Source organism: Brienomyrus brachyistius, chromosome 16, assembly GCF_023856365.1.
Source record: "Brienomyrus brachyistius isolate T26 chromosome 16, BBRACH_0.4, whole genome shotgun sequence".
NCBI classification, from domain to species: Eukaryota; Metazoa; Chordata; class Actinopteri; order Osteoglossiformes; family Mormyridae; genus Brienomyrus; species Brienomyrus brachyistius.
In genome coordinates, this window is record NC_064548.1 from 14,898,878 (window position 1) to 14,919,948 (window position 21,071).

The window sequence follows — 21,071 nt, forward strand, 5'->3', positions numbered from 1 at the left end:
GAGCTTTTAGGAACAACAGAAACTCAGCCATAAAGTAGAAGACCATGTAAAGCAACAGAGCGGGGTCGCCGAGTGCTGAGGCGCATAGTGTGTAAAAGTCGCCAGCGAATATTATGTCTAAAACTAAAATTAGTTAGTGGGTAATGAATGTCCAGTCCCGCTGTTAATTAAAAATGTCCGTGGCACTGACCTGTCAGTCAAAAAATGTATTAGTAAATGGGGACGCGCCCCTGAAAAAATCCGCCCACACGAGGAATTTGTGTCAGAAATACAAACAAAAAAGTCAGACAGCCAAGCAAGGCAGTTGACAGCATAACTACAGTCAGGCATCGCAAGCAAAGGAGCACATTATCAAAAGACGTATAATTTGTTTGCAAGTAATAAATTTTACTTTTGAGATGACATTTCTTTTGCTTCACTGAGAAGTTTTGCTTGATAATATTGGCACAAATCTGATTCCATAAACATGCTGCGTCCTCCTTAAAGTGCAAGGAAGAAGGAAACTGATTTGGTCGCGTGAGACTCGTCACACGATGTTGCTCCATGAAACAAACTCGTTTAATCACTGTCTGAACAGCTACAAATTAAAGGCACGATACACAACAACTGGTTTTACTTTCAATTTACCTCTAACCAATGAGAACCACTTCCTACCAAAAAAAGACGTTCATTTTGTCTTCTGCAAAAAGGAAAAATTCATGTTATTACTATTAATAAATAATAATAATACATAAATGTATTTTATGTTTACCTTCGTGAATTTCATGTTTTCGCTCCCTTGGATTTCTCATGGTAAGTAATCTGTCCTTCAAAAATGTATGAGTAGTTCAAACGTCACTTTGGCAACGTCTGTGAAACATTTTGTGAATAAAAGGGTAAAATGGTCATTTAAAACTTTTTAATAGCATACAAAATTTTACTTGTATGATATAAAATTGTTGTGTTTATATTGTTACGGGGTAAATTCATGGGCGCGGTGGCGGTGGTGTGTGTGTGTGTGTGGGGGGCTGTAGCTCTGACAATGTCGGCAGCTTGCGTCTCAACTGTAACTTTAAATGGAAAACGGAAGACAGAGAAGTGCTGCAAAAACTGAAATTGCCTTAGAGCCCCTATGGTGTAACATTTACAGTTGGCAGCTGCCCTATTTAGAAACATCTTCCCCTGCATATGTGTACATTGTGAATTAACCTGCCTGCTCATATCAGTCATTTATTCAGCTACTGCACATGCTCATATGATTTTATATGATCATACTTTATGACGGTCTTTCCCACTTCTGCTTCAGGCTTGACAGAATTAGTGAGAACTCAGCAGGATGTGATGGCGTCCCTTGGGGAAGATGTTAATTTGACATGTGAGCTTACACAACAGAAAAATGTGAAACAAGTGACCTGGCAAAGAGTGTCGGAGCAGACAAGTGAAATCATGGCAACGTACAGTGAACGTTTTGGTGCGACTGTCAGTTGGCTCTTCCGAAAAAATGTCAATTTTTTAAAAATAGGGCTGCAGCATTGTTCCATAGTCATTAGGAGAGTCCAGTGGAGTGATGAGTCGTGCTACAAGTGTCTGTTTAATGTCTTTCCTGATGGAGCTATCAGTGGGAGGACCTGCCTCAAAATCTACGGTAAAGTCACACTTATCTGCACATTCAAAAAAAGACACCAGTAATTTTCTTGTTATTTCTAAAATTGAAATGGAAACAGGCAACATTTTGAGTTGTTAAACAACAAATAACAAGACTCTTCTGCTCTTTCAGAACTGCACAAGCCTATATTTGTAGTGAAACCTGTCAGTGGTGAGAGTAAATTATTGCTTACCTGCTCTGCCACTGGAAAGCCGGCACCAGAGTTGTCCTGGGATATTGAAGATACTGCTCCGGAACATTCCACAACATATTGTACCGATAATCAAAATGGAACTATAACCGTTACTAAAACTGCTACAGTTCAAATAACCCCGACACTTCTTGCAAATACAACGCAAATCAAATGTGCAGCACAGCAAGAATTTGGAGAACAGAAGGAAAACTTCATAACAATCCCAAACGGTTAGACAACTGTTGACCTTTTGAATGAATGCCTCATGTATCATCCTTATGGCTATAATGTAACACTTTATTTTTTTTGTTTAAGATGAAATGCTATCAAATAAAGCACGTGCAGACATCTGGCCTGTGGTCCCTCGTAAGCACAGTCGTATCATATCCTTAATGCTGGATGACAATTGTGTATTTTTTGCTGGGTGGCATGGTGGTGCAGTCGTTAATGCTGCTGTCTTACAACAAGAAGGTTCTGGGTTCAATCCACGGTTCTTTCTGTGTAGTGTTTGCATGCTCTCCCTGTGGTCCTCTGAATTATTGCCAGGGGCTCTGGTTTCTTTCTACAGTCCTAAAGCATGCTGGGCAGGTTGTTCCTGGGTTGGACTCTGGGCCCCCCCCTGCAACCCTGGTAGGGATTAAGCAGTTATGATAATGGATGTATATTTTGACATGGTTTTTATACTTGGCCATATTTCTCCTCAGTTGTCCTTGTAATCCTTTGTGTGATGGGATTCGGTTTCTACAGGTATCTACACAGGAAAATACACAACAGGTAGATATGAACAGGTCTTTAGTATCGTCTATAGTTCTGGAGATGTCAGAGATAATTCCTGTTACCTATGTCTGGCTTAAACGAGTATACTGTATAATTGAATCATTTCAAGAGAATTGTCACATTTTCAGTGTAATACATGTTATCACCTGTACATTTATAGGCTTGCTTTTCTAATGTCTTGTTTTCTTTGCAGGAAACAAAATGCTTCTTGTGGGTCAACATTGCAAGCGCAGAAGTATGTTCCATTGCTTGGGATTACAGAACATCGGCTGCAAACCGTTTACTCAGGATTTTGCATGTTCATATTCATTTATCATTCTCAAACTATTAATAACATAGATGGACAGTGTGTCATCTATCTTCTTCACTTAGCAGCTCAGGAAAGTCTTCTCCATTAAGTGAAGACTGTGAGCTGTTTGGCTACACTAATTGTTCTTAAGTAACCTACTGTAATATGCAAAAATTTTGCTGTATTAAATAAGCGGATGCTTTTCAATATGATATGGTTCAATCAACATTAAATGCAAAGCAATGATAGTATCTTATATTCTTAATGTAAACCGTATGTTTTTCCACCATTCAGGCTCTTTAATTCTATAAAAATACAAAAGCAATCGGTTAACTTTTTCCACAGTTATTAATGGATATAAGGAAATGTTTCAAAATATATACAGACAATCCAATTATGCAAATTAAACAGTTATCAAGTTGAAGTTTCCTTTAGACCTTTTCTTTATTCAGAATAACTTAAACAATTACCTTTATTTATAGTATGTAACTTAGAGCTGATTTCCTCTATTCTGTTTATTACAGTATACAGTACACTACTGTATAAGCATTTAGAAATATACTAAAAATGTTATAAATGGTGCAGGGGTGACATTAAAACACTATCTAAAGATGGTTGAGACAAACCCACTATCAGTACAGTGTGCTTGAAATATCGTTAAGGGGCGGCTCCTCGCTTATTGACTAAATCGCTCAATGACCTAGTTGTGGGAACGGAACTCGGTCGTTAAGTGTGGAGTGTCTGTATTGGTTTAACACTTTCAGCATTTCTTTGTAATGAATAGTCAAATATCATCGGAAAGATGTAATATGATGATTTATGAATTCCTTTTCAGCGCACCAGATTCTTGTCAGGATCAAGTTGGGTGAGGCCTTATTATTTTCTGCAAATCATGCTTAAATACACAAACTGCACTGAAGTGACCTTTAAGGAAATGAAATTTGAATTTAGCGGATATATAGAATATTTTCATGGGAGTGGTGATGGAGATTACAAAACAAGTACAGGACACTGACAATGACATTCTGACTAGAAAAAAATAGGGGTGTCAGTGCTTGTAAAGGACTAGCAAATGATTTGAGATCTGGGTGTGTGTTCTGTGGTACATCATTAATAATAAAGTACAGGTAAAGTCAATAAAAGTGCCTGTCACATGACTACACCCAGCTACGCAACATCCATGCCTCCCTCATGTCTTAGGTTTCATTTAATATTCCAGTACATGTGTGTTATTACCTTTCAGATTGCTTGATGGAGCTTTAGTAAGGAGAAGTCAATCACGGTAAGTCTTCATTTTTTCCATAATTGTTATCGCACTTTTAAATAATTGTGAGTGTAGATGTGTGTGTATATGTGTGTGAAATGTCCCCATAATGTGATAAAAACCTGTTATTTTGCTGACATGTGGACTGTGTTCCTCAGTCCCTACAAGGGGAAACTCAATTTTATAAAAATCTGTGACTGTAATCAAAAACTTAAAAATGTCAAGTCTTCTTTACTTAAGGTTAGGGCTTGGTAGGGGATAAGGTTGTCATTGCTGGGATTAGGGTTTTTCCCATAAAAATGACTGAATGGTCCTCACAAACGTGTGTGTGTGAGTGTGTGTTTTTTTTGTTGTCAATTTTGTGTGGTAAGAGACAACAGCGACAGCACAGTACTAATGACTCTCTATCTACATTGTTTTCAGGTCTTTTTCTATGCAAATCACGTAAGGCTTTAATTTGAAATCATCTGTGAAAATGTCCTTTTATAAAAGCCTTTGCTGTTTTCCATACTTTAGAGCTTATGGACATTGAAAGTTAAGTTTATATCGTTTGAGGTCAGAAATCTAGGAATGATAATTTCATTGCAGTTAAAATTTTCAATTTATTTATATTTTTATGTAGTGTACAGCTTGTGATACTTTGTTAAACAAAACTATTAAATGTAACTCTTAAGGTGACACACATTTGAGAATTAGAGAGTGTCAAGGACTCAAGGCTTATTTGTCACAGACAAGATATACAGTCCAACTATGGCCTGCATTGAAATGCAAGGTGGTCAGCTCTGATATATTAAGAACTAGTGAAAAGCAATAAGACCTAATGTACCAGTAAATAAATGTATAACAAATAAGGAACAGTAACGGAAAACTAGGTATGTGCAACGTTGCTCCATTAAAGTGCATGGTGCATGAAAAAGGAGCAAATCTTTAATTGCAGCTGTTAAGCAGGTTGATGCTTTGAAGGTAGAAGCTCCTTCCAAGGCTCTTGGGTCTCAGTGAGAGACACCAGAAGCACTTTCCATACCTCAGCCTGGTAAAGTAGTAGGAGGTAGTTGTTTGGAGGCTTCTGTCCCTGCTGATTTTGGCAGCTCGGCTAATGCGTCGCCTGAGGCATGTATCCTGTAGGGGGGGGGGGGGGGGGCTCAGCCTTGCTGTACCTCCCTCTGCAGAGCTTTGCTGTCCAGGGCAGAGCAGTTACCAAACCAGGCTGTGATGCTGGTGGTGAGGATACATTTTGACACGGAAGAGTAGAGGGCTTTGAGAATGGCTAGAGAGAATGGCCTGGAACCTTCATAGCTGCCTAAGATGGTACAGCCAATGCCTGGCTGTAGATTTCTGAGTCTGTGCATGATTAGACCAGGTGAGGTCCTCAGAGACCTAGACCAGATATATGCCAGATATCTAAATGTATTCCCCACTCAACTGGGACCCCATTGATGTTCAGAGGGTTGTGTGCATTGAACTGCTTATGCCTAAAGTCCACCATGATCTCTTTAGTATTAGAGGTGTTGAGTGAGAGTGAGAGATTGTCTACCTCATCCAGGTAGGCCTTCCTGTAGTTATTGAAGATCAGGCCAATTACTACTGTGTCACCTACAAGTTTGATTATTTAAGCTATGTTTGGCCACACGGTCATGCACGCACAAAGAGTACAGCAGCAGGCTCAGAACACAACCTTGTAGGGCACCAGTATTGAGGGTGATGGGAGCCAAAGCGATCCCACCTCTACTACCTGAGGTCCGCCTATGAGAACTTCTAGGAACCAATCACAAATGAGTGCTTTCAGACCCACGTTCTACCCTATTCTAATTTCACTTTTGTCTGCTTGGCTAAAGAATGCAGTCAGTTCCTGGATTTCTCCAACTTGAGAAACTGGGGATAGATATTATAAAACAATTTGGGAGGAGCAAGTACAAGACGCGCATTCAGATGTCTAGACTAGGAAGACAGTGGGGGGTGTCAGTGCTTGGAAAGTGCTAGAAGATCATGTGGGGTCAAACATCGGGGTCTGGGTGCGTGTTGTAACGTGGAAATACAACCTAGTTACATATGATTAATAATGACGTGCAGCTGAAGTTAAGGAAAAGTGTTTTTCAATTGACTGCCCTTATCCAGTCTTAGGTCTCGTTTCATATTCCAAACTACGTTTCATTACCTTTCAGATTGCCGGATGGTTCTTCAGTAAAGAAAAGGCAAGGACGGTATGCCTTTTTTTTCCCCACAATTGTCATTCGTTGAAAGGTCTTGAAGATGGTGTGGAGTCAGGCATCAGGGTCTGGGTGTGTGTTCTTATAAGGAGATAGAGCAGAACCCAGTTTTATATGATTAATTATAATGGGCAGCAGAAGTCAATGAAAGTTTTTGTCGCCTGACTTCACCCAGCTATGTAAGATCCATGCCACTGTCATGCAGCCTTAGGTATCATTTGATATTGTAATATGTGCATTTTATTACCTTTCAGATTCAAGGATGGTTCTAAAGTAAAAAGAAGACACACACTGTATGTTTTTTTTCTCACAATAGTTATTGTCAAAATTTATAGAATTTATATAAAAGTGCATGTGTTTATTAAGTCTATTGCAAACCGATTGTTTTCTTTAAAATTAAAAAATATTTACCCACTTAAATATGTCTAAAAATAAGAGTGATGCCACAATGGCGAGTGAAAAAAAGGAAAGTGATTAGACATTAAACTTGACAATATTTAAATGTGGTCAGAGTAAAAGTAACATTAGAAGAGAGCTTTAACGAGTCAACAGTACGGACCATTCCCTACAAGAGAATGTTATGTAAGAGTATTATATACCCATAGGTTATGTATGCTTCATTATATTGAAATCAATCAATAGTGAAGCAGTTGTCATTTTTATGATTGATTAAATTTGATTAACGTGGCTTCGATTAACCTGGTGACATCTGGGGATTGATTAATTGCGTTAATCAAGAGAAGCCTATATACACTGTCATAGGTACAGCACAGTACTAATGCTCTTTATAAATATTCTTTCTTTTCAGCCTACCTAGTCCTACTCAAAACACGTAAGGCTTTAACTTGAAATGCTTTCTTTGAAGACGCCCTTCTTAAACGAAGTGACATCATTTAGTTTTGTGAAAATTTTGCATTCATTGTTTTCCATATTTTAGAACTTCTGACATTCCAGACAATGAAAGGTAAGTACTTATTTCTTGTTGTCGGGCCAAAAAGCATCCAATTGCAAATTAATTTGAGTTCTGTGAACGCTTTTAGATATTTGCATTCAAAATGACTTATGAAATGTTTGTGGTGTAAGCATATATTGGACTTTATTATTTGTAACCCACAGAAAACAATCCACAAATATGTACCATGATCCACAAATATATCACTCTCCACAAATATGTATTTTTATTTGTGCTGTGTAAAATCATATCCACAAAAATACAGAGCAATTTGTACAAGTGAAATGGGTATTGCATATTTGTGGAGCATGTCACATTTGGGCCTTTGCTCCTATTTGTGGATTTTTGTCCACCAGCTGAAAAAATCCACATGTGAGGTGAAGTTAACCAGCAGGGGGGCGTGGCGCACATGAGGGCTGGACGCGCAGTCATGACACTCCATCACAATGCTGCGTGAACCACGCAGGCAACGTAATTTTTGAACTGCTGTAGGTGAAGTGCATCTGTGCGATTCGCGAGTTGCACATACTCCATCGTGCTGATACTGAATGCTGTAGCACTCTCACAAACACATACGCACACAAAAGACGCTATTAATAACACATTTGAATTATGAATGCACTTGACCCACAGACATTTTCAACTGCTAATGTTTTTTTTTATTATTATTATTCAGGTCAATAGTTAGCTTCAAATTTTATTTTTTGCTGTAAAAAAATGATCAAGGTCCAGACCTCGGTGACCTCATAGCTGGCTATGGCCCTGATCTTAACCCTTGACCATTTATGAATTCTGTTTCAGCTCACAAGATTTTCCAGTGCAAGAAAGGTAAGGCTTTATCTTCATGTTTCCTGTAAATCATGCCTGATTACATGAATAGCACTCAAGTGACCTCTCTGAAGGTGATATTTGACAGTATGAAATTTAGGTGTGTGGAATATTTTCACGGGAGTGCAGATAGATATTACAAAACAATTTGGGAGGAACAAGTACAAGACGCCTATTCAGATGTTCTTATAAGGAGATAGAACAGAACCCAGTTTAATATGACTAATTATAATGTGCAGCCAAAGTCAATGAAAAGTGCTTGTCAACCGACTGTACCCTGCTGTGTAACATCCATGTCACCCTCATCCAGTCTTAGGTCTAATATTCAAATATATCTATTTTATTGCCTTTCAGACCAAAGAGGAGACACACAATGTATGTTTTTCCCCACACAATCATCATTGTTCCTTTAATTTGATATATTTTCCATTAATACATTCAATATAAATTATCTTTTGTACAGTACAGTATTAATACTCATAAATATTCTTACTTTTCAGCGGACCTTCTCTTACTCAAAACACGTAAGGCTTTAACTTGAAATGTTTCCTTTAAATATGCCTTTTTTTAAATCAAAGTGGTATCATTAAAAGTTTTGTGTTTTGTGTAATTTTGCATTTGTTGTTTTACATGTTTTAGAAATTTTGAAGGAGAAAAGGTAAGTCCAACTTCATTGTTACAAGAATGACAAATTTAGTTTGGCCTCTGTATGGCACATATTGTTTTGAATGTATAAGACTTTAAATTAATTGGTAATGCATAAAAATCACATCTGTTTTATGGATGATAATGACAATACTGCATGGTGTTATATTGGGGATTGATCACTATGATATCAGTATATTTGTCATTTAATAATTATGTGCATATATTAATTTAGCCTCCTTACCTTTCCTTCCTTTTAAGATTCTTAATGCACTTTTTTATGGCAGCAATGAAAGCAGAGATCACGTCAACGACAAAACACAAAAACTTTAACTACATAAAATCATCAAGACAATTTTTTTTAATGTGTTGTGTTCTCTTATTGTGTTGCGGTATCGTGCCTCTGACACCGATATCTAAGGTAGCTGATTAGTGTCGACGCACTACAAATTCAGAAAAGTTACCGACGTGTAGGTTTTAGATTTAAAAGATCTTCACCCTATGTTTTGAGAGCAGTGTCATAAACGGACATTTGAGTAAATCGCTTTTGTCGTGGCCGCTTTATTTAACCCATGCAACAGATATAGCCATACATTGATTTTTGTTTTTATTTTCAGATGTTTGGAATACATAAAATATCTATACTGAATAGTATAGATATAGTATAGTAATAGTATTTTTTGCAAAGTTACTGGCCTACGCAATGAATATTGATGAGATCGGTGTCACCACCCCAATAAGAGTTTGCATACCCCAATAAGAGTTTGCATACCGTCAATGCTCCATCAGTCTGGAATGTCATTGTCACTGCGTCTGATGTAAATGTATTAATATTATCATTATAGGAAGCATACCCATAAATTGAGAAATTAGTGAGAATAAAAATGCTGCTGTGGTCTCGATTTTTTTCCAGAGCTATGTATTGTTTTGTATTATTAAGAATATGAATTTATTGTTTTGTATTATTCAAATAATATAATGTGATTGCACTTTTTTCCATCACCATTTAATACATTGCATGTTATAACGACATATATACTAAAGCACGCTTCACTTAAATTGGTTTCACTTTCGACTCCTATAACCAATAGGAACGATTGTAACATTTAAACTTCGCGCGGAAACGAAACAGTGGTCCATGCATTTTGTAATCCGTGATTAATCATTTAAAATAACGAATAATGGATTTTATGAATGCTTCATCCATTTTCGGGTTTTTACTCCTCATGATTTCTCTTCGCGGTAAGTAATCGGTGACTTTAAAATTTATCAGTAATTTAAAATTCTTAATACCGTTTAACACCCGTCTACCTTGCGCAAGAATGAGCTCGTATGGTTTTATGTATTCACGTTTTCTTTTTAGGTTCCGCAGAATTAGTGAGAACAGAGCACCTTGTGAAGGCTTATTTTGGTGCAGATGTTAACTTGAAATGTGAGCTTACAAAATACAAGAATGTGAAACAAGTTACCTGGCAGAGAGTGTCGGAGCCGACGAGCGAAAACATGGCAACGTACAGTGAACGTTTTGGTTCGAAAATCACCGAGTCCTTCAGAAAAAATGTCAGTTTCGTGGAAACGGGGCTGCAACAGTGTTCTATTGTCATTAAGGGAGTCCAGTGGAGTGATGAATTGTGCTACGATTGTCTGTTTAATGTCTTTCCTGATGGAGCTATCAGTGGGAGGACCTGCCTCAAAATCTACGGTAAAGTCACTTTGATTTATAATATCAAAATGATCAAAAAGGGGGCGGCATGGTGGTGCAGTAGTTAGCACTGTTGCCTCACACCTCTGGGACCCAGGTTCGAGTCTCCGCCTGGGTCACATGTGTGTGGAGTTTGCATGTTCTCCCCATGTCGTCGTGGGGTTTTCTCCAGGTACTCCGGTTTCCCCCCACAAAAACATACTGAGGCTAATTGGAGTTATTAAATTGCCCATAGGTGTGCATGTGTGAGTGAATGGTGTGTGAGTGTGCCCTGCAATGGGCTGGCCCCCCGTCCTGGGTTGTTCCCTGCCTCATGCCCATTGCCTCCGGGATAGGCTCCGGACCCCCCGCGACCCAGTAGGATAAGCGGTTTGGAAAACGGATGGATGGAAAATGATCAAAAAGAATACCGAATTACCCAGTAATTTTCCCATTCTTTTTCAGTTTGATTTGCACACTTCTGAAAAGTGATGAAACGCTGACGCAAGCGAGATAACTGTCTTTCTGCTCTTTCAGAAATTCACAATCCTGTATTTAAAATAAAACCCGTCAGTGGTGAGGGGATATTATACCTTTCCTGCTCTGTCACTGGAAAACCTGCACCAGAGTTATTCTGGAATATTGACGATACTACGCTACAAAATTCTACAACATTCTACACGAAAAATCCTAATGGAACTATAACCGTTACTAAAACTGCTACAGTTCAAATAACCCCCACACTTCTTGCAAATACAACGGAAATCAAATGTGCAGCAAAGCAAGAATTTGGAAAACAGAAGGAATCTTTCGCTACAATCCCAAATGGTGAGACAGCTGATCACCTTATAATACATAATTAATTTTACTAATTAATCCATAATTAACCTTATGGATACACTGTAACATTTTTTTTCTTTTTTTTTGGAAGACATGCCATCAGACACAAAACAAACAGACTTGTACGCTGTCCTTGGTAAGCATAGTCAGTCTTCATACTTCATGATGTATGGTAATTGTGTATTTCTCACACATGTATTTGTCATTTGGCTTTTATATGTGGTTGTATTTGGTTTTTTATACTTGATTGTATATTTTCTCATCTGCAGTCATTGGAGGCCTTTGTCTTTGCGGAGGCCTTTGTATTTGTGGAGGCCTTTGTATTCGTGGAGGCCTTTATGCTTTTTTGAAACTCTCTCTAAGGAAGGAAAACAAGCACAGCAGGTAAACATGAACCAACAGCTGTTTTTTTTATTGTCTATAGAGCCAAACATGTCAGGATGAATTCCTCTTTAGTGTTTTCCCTAGGTTAGTGGTTCTTAAACTCGGTCCTCGTGACCCAAGCTGTAAACCTAGGGCAGGGATAGCTGGAAAACAGGCAGGGCAGTGGGGCCTGAGGACTGAGTTTGATAATCACTGCCCTAGGTTTACAGCTTTTTTTTTTTTTGGGGGGGGGGGGGCAGACTGACACCAACTGGATTTATGGTGTTCGTGTGTTTCTTTTAATGACAGCAGTCAATATAACAGTTCAACAAATACATTTCTTTTTATGACAATTATCCACACAGTGTGCAGGTAGAACATTTCTAGAGCCTCTTATATGGGAAGTCAGAAACGTCTGGCCCATTTATTGAGATCCGCATGCAGGCTGCAAGATGGTCTCCTTGCAGCCTATTGCAGATGTTTGTCTCGACCTGCAAATACATTAACTGTTAGGCTTTAAAAGTGATAGCTGATAGCTTAAAATAGTGATAGTTTAAAGTAGAAAATCCCATTGTGAAACATATTTATTACCCTGTTCATTTTTGTCTGCTTTTCAGGTGGTTGATGCAACATATTTCCCAACGCGCGCTCTGTCCGCTGTTGGGAGTGTGTTCACCTGTGTGTGCGCGCATGTATCTGTGCATATTAAAGTGGAACTCTGCCACGTGTGATACAGAGAGCAGAGGGGAATTGTAAACGCGCGACCATGTAGAGACAAAAATGACAAGCTGTTGCGTATAACATGAGTCTATTTAGCTTGTTTAATAAAAGGACAATATATATATATATATAAATGACTTCTGTTGTGATCTGGCGCTATATAGAAAATAAAATTAACTTGACCTTCAAGGGGGGGCGGGACACCACCCTATTATAATGATAGGGGAAACACTGCTCTTACCTTTGTCTGTTTAAAAATGGGTGCACTCTACATTTAATTCAGTACCTTCGAGAGTGTGGTTATTTTTTTCAGTCTAACATTTATGTTACAACCTTTTCCCCTATATTTGTATTTCTGGGGGAAAATAATGTCTTCTTCAGTAAGGAAAGCACAATATGTCCTAATTTTTTTACAGTTCTCATGTGTAACTCATGTAGTTGTTTAACAGTGACATCATTCAGCCAGTGACAAGGTTTAACCATAAGTTCTAACCTGTAGATCCACATGCTACTCCAAGTTCTTGTTTAAAACTAACAGCAATTTAGGAGGGTGATACTGTTAATGTACATGCATTTCAGGTATAAATGGAAAAACCAATTACTGAACTTAATGATATGCTTCAGATAATAGATGTGCTGGCTGCTCTCACTCTAACTGCATCTTCATTCAGGTGTCAGGTTTTCTGCACAGTGATGCATGTAAAATAAATCCTACTTTACACATCAGTTTTGCATATTTCACTGTATTTCCAGTTTTCCAATAGTGTAAACTGTCAGTGGGATCTCGTGTGGAGTGGGAGACCCACACTGCCTCTTAATCACTTGGTATAAGGTGTCAGGGGTATGGTGACGTGCAGAAAGAGCTTTCAGAAGGTTCATCCTTTGATAGGCTTGAGGCTGCTTGTCTGAGCTCTGCAGTGAGCTCCTGCATTCCTCCATCTTGTGTTTACACTCTCCAGTGTTTAAATTGAACACATTTAGTATCCATCTATGTTATGAATTGTAAAGAACCATATGGATGGTTAGTAATATGACCTATTATGAATTCCTTTTCAGCACACCGAACTGTTCTCCAGTGAAATCTGCGTAAGGCTTTAACTTAACGTTTCCTGTAAATCATATTTAATAACATGAATAGTGCTGAATCTTACAAAGCTGAGATTTTACAGTAAGAATTTACCCAATATACAGTATATTTCCAAAAGAATGGAGGTGTATATTTCAGAAAGTTTGATATCGGAGGAACAAGGACAAGATGTTAAAACTAGGAAGACAGTGGGGGGTGTCAGTGCTTGGAAAGGGCTAGAAGATCATGTGGGGTGAAGCATCAGGCACTGGGTGCGTGTTCTGATGTGGAGATGGAACAGAACCTAATTTTACATGATTAGTAATAACATGCAGCTGAAGTCAGTGAAAGGCTTTTTGCCCCCTGACTGCATGCAGCTGTATAACATCAGTGCCACCCTCTTCCACTCTTAGGTCTCATTCAATATTCCAATCTACATGTTTTATTACCTTTCAGAATACTGATGTGTTCTTCCCTGAAGAAAAGACAAATACAGTAGGTGTCACTGTAGCTTTGATAATGTATAAATATATGCATTCCGTAATTACTCTGTATGTTAGGGGTGGGAATTTCTAGATTGCTGATTCCATACATATTCCGATTTCATGTTTTTTGCTGAAGAGTAGTTCATGTCAACATTTATTGTAAAGACAAGTGCTGTAATGGTACAAATATTCAGAAGGTTCATCCTTTGATAGGCTAGAGGCTGCTTGTCTGAGCTCTGCAGTGAGCTCCTGCATTCCTCCATCTTGGAATCTGGAATTCAGGCGCAGCTATGAGACTCTGATTCTAACTGAAGCTGTAACCTGTTGAACTGCCAAGCTCTTAACCTATGCATTTTAAATGATCTTTTATCACTTTCTTTTCAGCACAACAGATACTCATAAAGTGTCAATCAGGTATGGCGTTCACTGCTGAAAGTTACAACTCATTTAGAATGCTAAGGAGAGTAACATCATCCTATTTTCCATTAGCTACACACCAAAGTCTTTTCCATTAAATGAAGACTTTGAAATGTTTGCCTGCACGTTTTTGTCCTGCTGCTGCCTTCTGTAAGATGCAAATAAAGTTCAGTAGGAAACGAGCCGATGCCTCTCAGTGTTTTATCATGCAATCAGTTTCAAATACTGATTGCATGTAAGAGAATAATCTATGTTTCCATTCGGGCTAACTGCAAAAAGATAAAGGCCGCAACTTAATTTTTCCCCAAAATTTTGTGATTATTAGTAAACCTTTCAAAACAGTGTTTAAATTGAACACATTCAGTATCCATCTATGTTATGAATTGTAAAGAACCATATGGATGGTTAGTAATATGACCTATTATGAATTCCTTTTCAGCACACCGAACTGTTCTCCAGTGAAATCTGGGTAAGGCTTTAACTTAACGTTTCCTGTAAATCATATTTAATAACATGAATAGTGCTGAATCTTACAAAGCTGAGATTTTACAGTAAGAATTTACCCAATATACAGTATATTTCCAAAAGAATGGAGGTGTATATTTCAGAAGGTTTGATATCGGAGGAACAAGGACCAGACGTTAAAACTAGGAAGACAGTGGGGGGTGTCAGTGCTTGGAAAGGGCTAGAAGGTCATGTGGGGTGAAGCATCAGGCACTGGGTGCGTGTTCTGATGTGGAGACGGAACGGAACCTAATTTTACATGATTAGTAATAACATGCAGCTGAAGTCAGTGAAAGGCTTTTTGCCCCCTGACTGCATGCAGCTGTACAACATCAGTGCCACCCTCTTCCACTCTTAGGTCTCATTCAATATTCCAATCTACATGTTTTATTACCTTTCAGATTACTGATGTGTTCTTCCCTGAAGAAAAGACAAATACAGTAGGTGTCACTGTAGCTTTGATAATGTATAAATATATGCATTCCGTAATTACTCTGTATGTTAGGGGTGGGAATTTCTAGATTGCTGATTCCATACATATTCCGATTTCATGTTTTTTGCTGAAGAGTAGTTCATGTCAACATTTATTGTAAAGACAAGTGCTGTAATGGTACAAATATTCAGAAGGTTCATCCTTTGATAGGCTAGAGGCTGCTTGTCTGAGCTCTGCAGTGAGCTCCTGCATTCCTCCATCTTGGAATCTGGAATTCAGGCGCAGCTATGAGACTCTGATTCTAACTGAAGCTGTAACCTGTTGAACTGCCAAGCTCTTAACCTATGCATTTTAAATGATCTTTTATCACTTTCTTTTCAGCACAACAGATACTCATAAAGTGTCAATCAGGTATGGCGTTCACTGCTGAAAGTTACAACTCATTTAGAATGCTAAGGAGAGTAACATCATCCTATTTTCCATTAGCTACACACCAAAGTCTTTTCCATTAAATGAAGACTTTGAAATGTTTGCCTGCACGTTTTTGTCCTGCTGCTGCCTTCTGTAAGATGCAAATAAAGTTCAGTAGGAAACGAGCCGATGCCTCTCAGTGTTTTATCATGCAATCAGTTTCAAATACTGATTGCATGTAAGAGAATAATCTATGTTTCCATTCGGGCTAACTGCAAAAAGATAAAGGCCGCAACTTAATTTTTCCCCAAAATTTTGTGATTATTAGTAAACCTTTCAAAACAGTGTTTAAATTGAACACATTCAGTATCCATCTATGTTATGAATTGTAAAGAACCATATGGATGGTTAGTAATATGACCTATTATGAATTCCTTTTCAGCACACCGAACTGTTCTCCAGTGAAATCTGGGTAAGGCTTTAACTTAACGTTTCCTGTAAATCATATTTAATAACATGAATAGTGCTGAATCTTACAAAGCTGAGATTTTACAGTAAGAATTTACCCAATATACAGTATATTTCCAAAAGAATGGAGGTGTATATTTCAGAAGGTTTGATATCGGAGGAACAAGGACCAGACGTTAAAACTAGGAAGACAGTGGGGGGTGTCAGTGCTTGGAAAGGGCTAGAAGGTCATGTGGGGTGAAGCATCAGGCACTGGGTGCGTGTTCTGATGTGGAGACGGAACGGAACCTAATTTTACATGATTAGTAATAACATGCAGCTGAAGTCAGTGAAAGGCTTTTTGCCCCCTGACTGCATGCAGCTGTACAACATCAGTGCCACCCTCTTCCACTCTTAGGTCTCATTCAATATTCCAATCTACATGTTTTATTACCTTTCAGATTACTGATGTGTTCTTCCCTGAAGAAAAGACAAATACAGTAGGTGTCACTGTAGCTTTGATAATGTATAAATATATGCATTCCGTAATTACTCTGTATGTTAGGGGTGGGAATTTCTAGATTGCTGATTCCATACATATTCTGATTTCATGTTTTTTACTGAAGAGTAGTTCATGTCAACATTTATTGTAAAGACAAGGGCTGTAATGGTACAAATATTCAGAAGGTTCATCCTTTGATAGGCTTGAGGCTGCTTGTCTGAGCTCTGCAGTGAGCTCCTGCATTCCTCCATCTTGGAATCTGGAATTCAGGCGCAGCTATGAGACTCTGATTCTAACTGAAACTGTAACCTGTTGAACTGCCAAGCTCTTAACCTATGCATTTTAAATGATCTTTTATCACTTTCTTTTCAGCACAACAGATACTCATAAAGTGTCAATCAGGTATGGCGTTTACTGCTGAAAGTTACAACTCATTCAGAATGCTAAGGAGAGTAACATCATCCTGTTTTCCATTAGCTGCACACCAAAGTCTTTTCCATTAAATGAAGACTTTGAAATGTTTGCCTGCACGCTTTTTGTCCTGCTGCCTTCTGTAAGATGCAAATAAAGTTCAGTAGGAAACAAGCAGATGCCTCTCAGTGTTTTATCATGCAATCAGTTTCAAATACAGTAAGAGAATAATCTATGTTTCCATTCGGGCTAACTGCAAAAAGATAAAGACCACAGCTTAATTTCTCCCCAGAATTTTGTGATTATTAGTAAACGTTTCAAAACAGTGTTTAAATTGAACACATTCAGTATCCATCTATGTTATGAATTGTAAAGAACCATATGGATGGTTAGTAATATGACCTATTATGAATTCCTTTTCAGCACACCGAACTGTTCTCCAGTGAAATCTGTGTAAGGCTTTAACTTAACGTTTCCTCTAAATCATATTTAATAACATGAATAGTGCTGAATCTTACAAAGCTGTGATTTTACAGTAAGAATTTACCCAATATACAGTGTATTTCCAAAAGAATGGAGGTGTATATTTCAGAAAGTTTGATATCAGAGGAACAAGGACCAGACGTTAAAACTAGGAAGACAGTGGGGGGTGTCAGTGCTTGGAAAGGGCTAGAAGATCATGTGGGGTGAAGCATCAGGCACTGGGTGCGTGTTCTGATGTGGAGACGGAACAGAACCTAATTTTACATGATTAGTAATAACATGCAGCTGAAGTCAGTGAAAGGCTTTTTGCCCCCTGACTGCATGCAGCTGTATAACATCAGTGCCACCCTCTTCCACTCTTAGGTCTCATTCAATATTCCAATCTACATGTTTTATTACCTTTCAGATTACTGATGTGTTCTTCCCTGAAGAAAAGACAAATACAGTAGGTGTCTTCATTGTCATTGTACCTTTCTTATTGTATTTATATGTGTGTTCTATAGCTACACTGTACATTAAGGGTGGGAATTGGCAGATTATTTACCGATTAAATTAGTATTTTGATGTTTAATTTTTGTTTCTGAAGAGCAGTTCACATCTATTTTTATTGTAAAGCCAAGGACTGTAACGATACAGATATTCATCATGTGCTTTTCAGTTACATCTATTTTGGTTTATATGAAACAAATGAATACATTTTTTGACACAGACAGAACCTAAATTCATTAGTAGATGATCATCATGGAAAATATGGTAATTGTGCCCTTGAGTTGGTTAAGGCTCGTGCTTGAGATCTCCGAGACCCTTCCACGTCACATAAATCGCTAGTTTGGGAAGATTCTGGTTTCCCAATAAGTTATACTAACACCGGAGAGTAAGTAGTTGATAAAACTAAGACTCCCCATCCGCTCTGTTATATCAAACTGGGATACGTTGCTGGAAACGCATCCAACATGCAAACTCATTTCAGATGACAACGTTCAAGTGTGTGTAAAACCAGAGCAAGGCAGACACAGCTCTGCAAGTTGGGCTCCCCATGGCATTTAGGACGGTTTGGCGAAGCAATTTAGACTGGACTTCATAGGACTGAAAGATCATAGGACCGACTGCTGCAGATATGCAACCATACTCTGTGGCAGAGAACATGGAATTTAGTTCAAAATGTAATTATGAATTGGTTTTGTTATTCGGTCACGACGATAGACACATTGCCTTATGTTCGGTTTACATCCGTTGCTATATGGTTTGCTTTATTAATAATGAACAATTTAATAACGAATTCTGTTTCCCTGCTGTACTGAAATCGAACCAAACCATGAACCCCAGCAGACTCATTCACGTCTAGGCTTATTTCACAGAATCAAAGTTTGCCCAAACTTCGGATTTCAGTTGAGGTGCTGCTCATAAAGTCTCTGCACAGGCTTGTTTGTTCATGATGCCACTGTACCAGGCCTGCACATGTCAGTCCTTTAACATAACTGTGCAGTGTGCAACTGGGCACGTATATCAGAAGTAACAAATGAGGCCGACATTACAGCAACCTGCAGTTAAATAGATTTTTCAAATTTGATTTTTAATTTTCACAGATATAAAAATCTCCATGTTGAGGAATCGTGATTTGTAACTGAATCGATTTCCACACACCCGTACTATATATGCACTATATATGTCTTTTTTGTGAGTGGTCAGAGACAATGAGTATAGTACAGAACTATTACTCTATAAGCATTCTCCGGACACGTTAGACTATAAAGTTGAAATGTCCCCCGTGAAACTTTGATTCTTAAATAAATTTGTCACATTTAAATGATCATTTATGTAAGTTTTGCCTTTGTTTTCCATGTTTTTAGTTCTTGTGAACATCCAAAGGTGAAAAAGTAAGTTCATCTTTCTTATTTCAAGGATGAAACACATCTACTACTATAGGAAAATAAAGTTTGGTTCTGGGACAGTGTCTGGATATCTGAATTCCAATTGGCTTATAAAATATTGGTTGTCCATGCACATGTGTATAATAAATACTGTTGATTTTAATTAATTTTAAAAGCATTAAAAAAAAATCACATTTTCAGTTTGAAAATGGCAAGTTGTGAAACTGGTTTTTTTTTATCACTTTGGCATCAGTGTCGTTTCTTCTGCTAGGAGCCTGGACTTCAGTGAACAGAAGCATTTATTATGATGGAGGTCGTGAAGTGTTGGCTGGACTTGGTTGGCGTTTGTGATTGTAACGTGGCTTCCGAAAATCTATGCAAATGTGAAGTTACATATCTGTGATCTTGAACACAAAACTTTCTTGTAAGCAAAATCCTTGCTGCACGGGTGGACGTAATTAAATATGCAACTCTGTTTTAAACAATCACGGAATTATGTCTTAAAAATCACTGCATAATTATCAGGGGTCCATGCAGTATCAGCTGACTTAACAGTCACAGCATATGTGATAAATGTTTTATGTGTCATTGTTCTCTGATAATTTAACCCTTGTGTACATGGGAATGTCAGCAAACACTTTACTAAGTCTAACAAAACGGCCCACTTACTGTAAATACGTATGTGATCATACAATCGCTTTACCATGTTTGGGTGGCTATAGCCCGTCACTTGTTTGGCAAATAAATGTTCATAAAACAATAATTTCAAGATATAGCCTTAAAGTTATAGTAAATTGTTGAGGATGATGAGTGTGTAGTGTAATCTGGGAATAGCATCCACACCGAATCTTATGATGTCATGCCCGTCTCGTCCGATCCTCGTGTGTGCCACGCCCCCCTGATTATCCATGTGAGCCTCCCTAATCGTGCCCAGCTGAATCCTGTTGTTTTGCCCTGTCTGTGTTGTATATCAGTCCACGTCTTGCCCTGCTTGTTGTCCGTCATTCATGTTACCTGATGTTAGTATTGTTGCGATGTTCTGTCCTGCCCGTAGCCGTCTTCCCCTTAATAAATCCCCCGTTTTCCCCGACTTTCGGCTACCTGCTTCATTCTTCCCTGCCAGCCTGCCCGTCTGCGCCCGCGATACCTGACGTATGACATGACATGATTTGTAACTGAATCTATTTCCACACACTTGTACTATATATGCACTACAGTATATATGTCTTTCTTGTGAGTGGTCAGAGACAATAGGTAAAAAGTGACAACGATGTAAAAAGTTAAGTTTCTTTAGAAACTGTTCTTGATGTACAGTAATGAGGCATTCCGTTCCTCATTTGCACAGTTCAGTTGTGGTTACTATTGCATTCATCAGGAAAAAAAATCAGTTTTTCCAGTATAATGAACCGATCACTGTTTTTACGAGTAATGTTTTTCTGAATTAATGAGAACCTTTCTGTTTTTCATGATGCACGATCTCCGAAAACTTTTGTAATATCTCTGTATACTTTGTATCATAATTACAGTGGCTTTGTAATTCCATGCCAATTGCCTCAATAAGTATGAATAAAATAAATGCTTTGTGACTTCATTTTTGACTTTGCAAACCAGCAACATTGGTGGCCAGCTGTTTAATGTTGTTAATTACGCAAGGAAGC

At 38.2% G+C, this 21,071-nt stretch overlaps 1 protein-coding gene across 50 annotated transcripts; it reads left to right on the forward strand.

Moving 5' to 3' along the window:
• Positions 1–308: 308 nt before the first annotated feature.
• Positions 309–20,999, forward strand: LOC125710203 (nectin-1-like). 50 transcript variants are annotated; one of them, XM_048979668.1, is made up of 18 exons: positions 310–792; positions 1,286–1,624; positions 1,757–2,047; positions 2,133–2,183; positions 2,522–2,591; positions 2,788–2,829; positions 3,719–3,748; positions 4,127–4,165; positions 4,571–4,591; positions 6,310–6,339; positions 6,609–6,647; positions 7,163–7,186; positions 7,292–7,318; positions 8,108–8,134; positions 8,489–8,509; positions 8,635–8,658; positions 8,774–8,792; positions 9,041–9,961. In XM_048979668.1, exons 1-18 carry the CDS (start codon positions 735–737, stop codon positions 9,110–9,112), a joined length of 1,224 nt encoding a protein of 407 aa, XP_048835625.1. In that variant the 5' UTR covers positions 310–734; the 3' UTR covers positions 9,113–9,961. The 50 variants fall into 50 exon arrangements, 42 of the variants coding, with proteins under 42 accessions (XP_048835625.1, XP_048835637.1, XP_048835638.1 ...); XM_048979680.1 differs by lacking the exon at positions 9,041–9,961 and adding an exon at positions 10,143–10,299 and having other exon boundaries at positions 312–792; positions 6,310–6,348; XM_048979681.1 differs by having other exon boundaries at positions 313–792; positions 6,310–6,348; positions 9,040–9,961.
• Positions 21,000–21,071: the final 72 nt, after the last annotated feature.